This window comes from Monoraphidium neglectum (genome assembly GCF_000611645.1).
Source record: "Monoraphidium neglectum strain SAG 48.87 unplaced genomic scaffold scaffold00390, whole genome shotgun sequence".
Classification (NCBI taxonomy): Eukaryota; Viridiplantae; Chlorophyta; class Chlorophyceae; order Sphaeropleales; family Selenastraceae; genus Monoraphidium; species Monoraphidium neglectum.
Genome location: NW_014013238.1, coordinates 18,775 through 19,343, shown reverse-complemented (window position 1 = coordinate 19,343; position 569 = coordinate 18,775). Strand labels below are relative to the sequence as shown.

The 569-nt window shown below is 67.5% G+C and overlaps 1 protein-coding gene across 1 annotated transcript in view; it reads right to left on the bottom strand.

The window, feature by feature from the left end:
• Positions 1-569, bottom strand: part of MNEG_3189 (hypothetical protein) — a gene marked incomplete at both ends in the record, with an annotated part of 6,954 nt that overhangs the window by 2,059 nt on the left and 4,326 nt on the right. Inside the window, one exon of the mRNA XM_014048337.1 lies at positions 92-217. Coding sequence (XP_013903791.1) covers positions 92-217 — 126 coding nt within the window. The remainder of the gene's footprint in view (positions 1-91; positions 218-569) is intronic.

Below are 569 nucleotides of genomic sequence, written 5' to 3'. Positions count from 1 at the left end.
GGGGGGGGGGGGGGGGAACGCCTTGGCAGCCATATTGGGGGACCCACAGGCGTTCCCCTGCGCCCCACACACCACCTCTCTAAGGGCGCACCTGCAGCGCTGACGCGAGCGTCGGTGTGCTGCCCTGCCGCCGCATGTCCTCCGTGATCATGCGCAGCACCAGCTGCTTCAAATGGCTGTACGTCGCAAACCGCTGCAGCCGCGCCACCACGCTGCCCTGCGGGGTTGTGTCACGTGTTTCAAGGCAGCGGGGCAGCAGTGGTTCTGCGGGCATGAGCGAAAACGTCCGAGATCAGGCCGTTGAGGGTTTCGAGCACCGCGTCGAGGGGAACCCTTCTTTCCACACAAATGGGTGCAGGCTGAACGCAGGCGCCGCCTGCAGTCCCGCCCGGCTGCGGGCCGGGGCGAGCAGCGGCGCCAGCGCCCTGGCGGCCGAGAGAGCGCGACATTGGCGAGGGGCGCATGCGCACGCGTACACACGCAGCGTGGTGATGTTGGTGGTGGTGTTGGTGGTGGTGGTGTTGGTGGTGGTGGTGGTGGTGGTGTTGGTGGTGGTGTTGGTGGTGGTG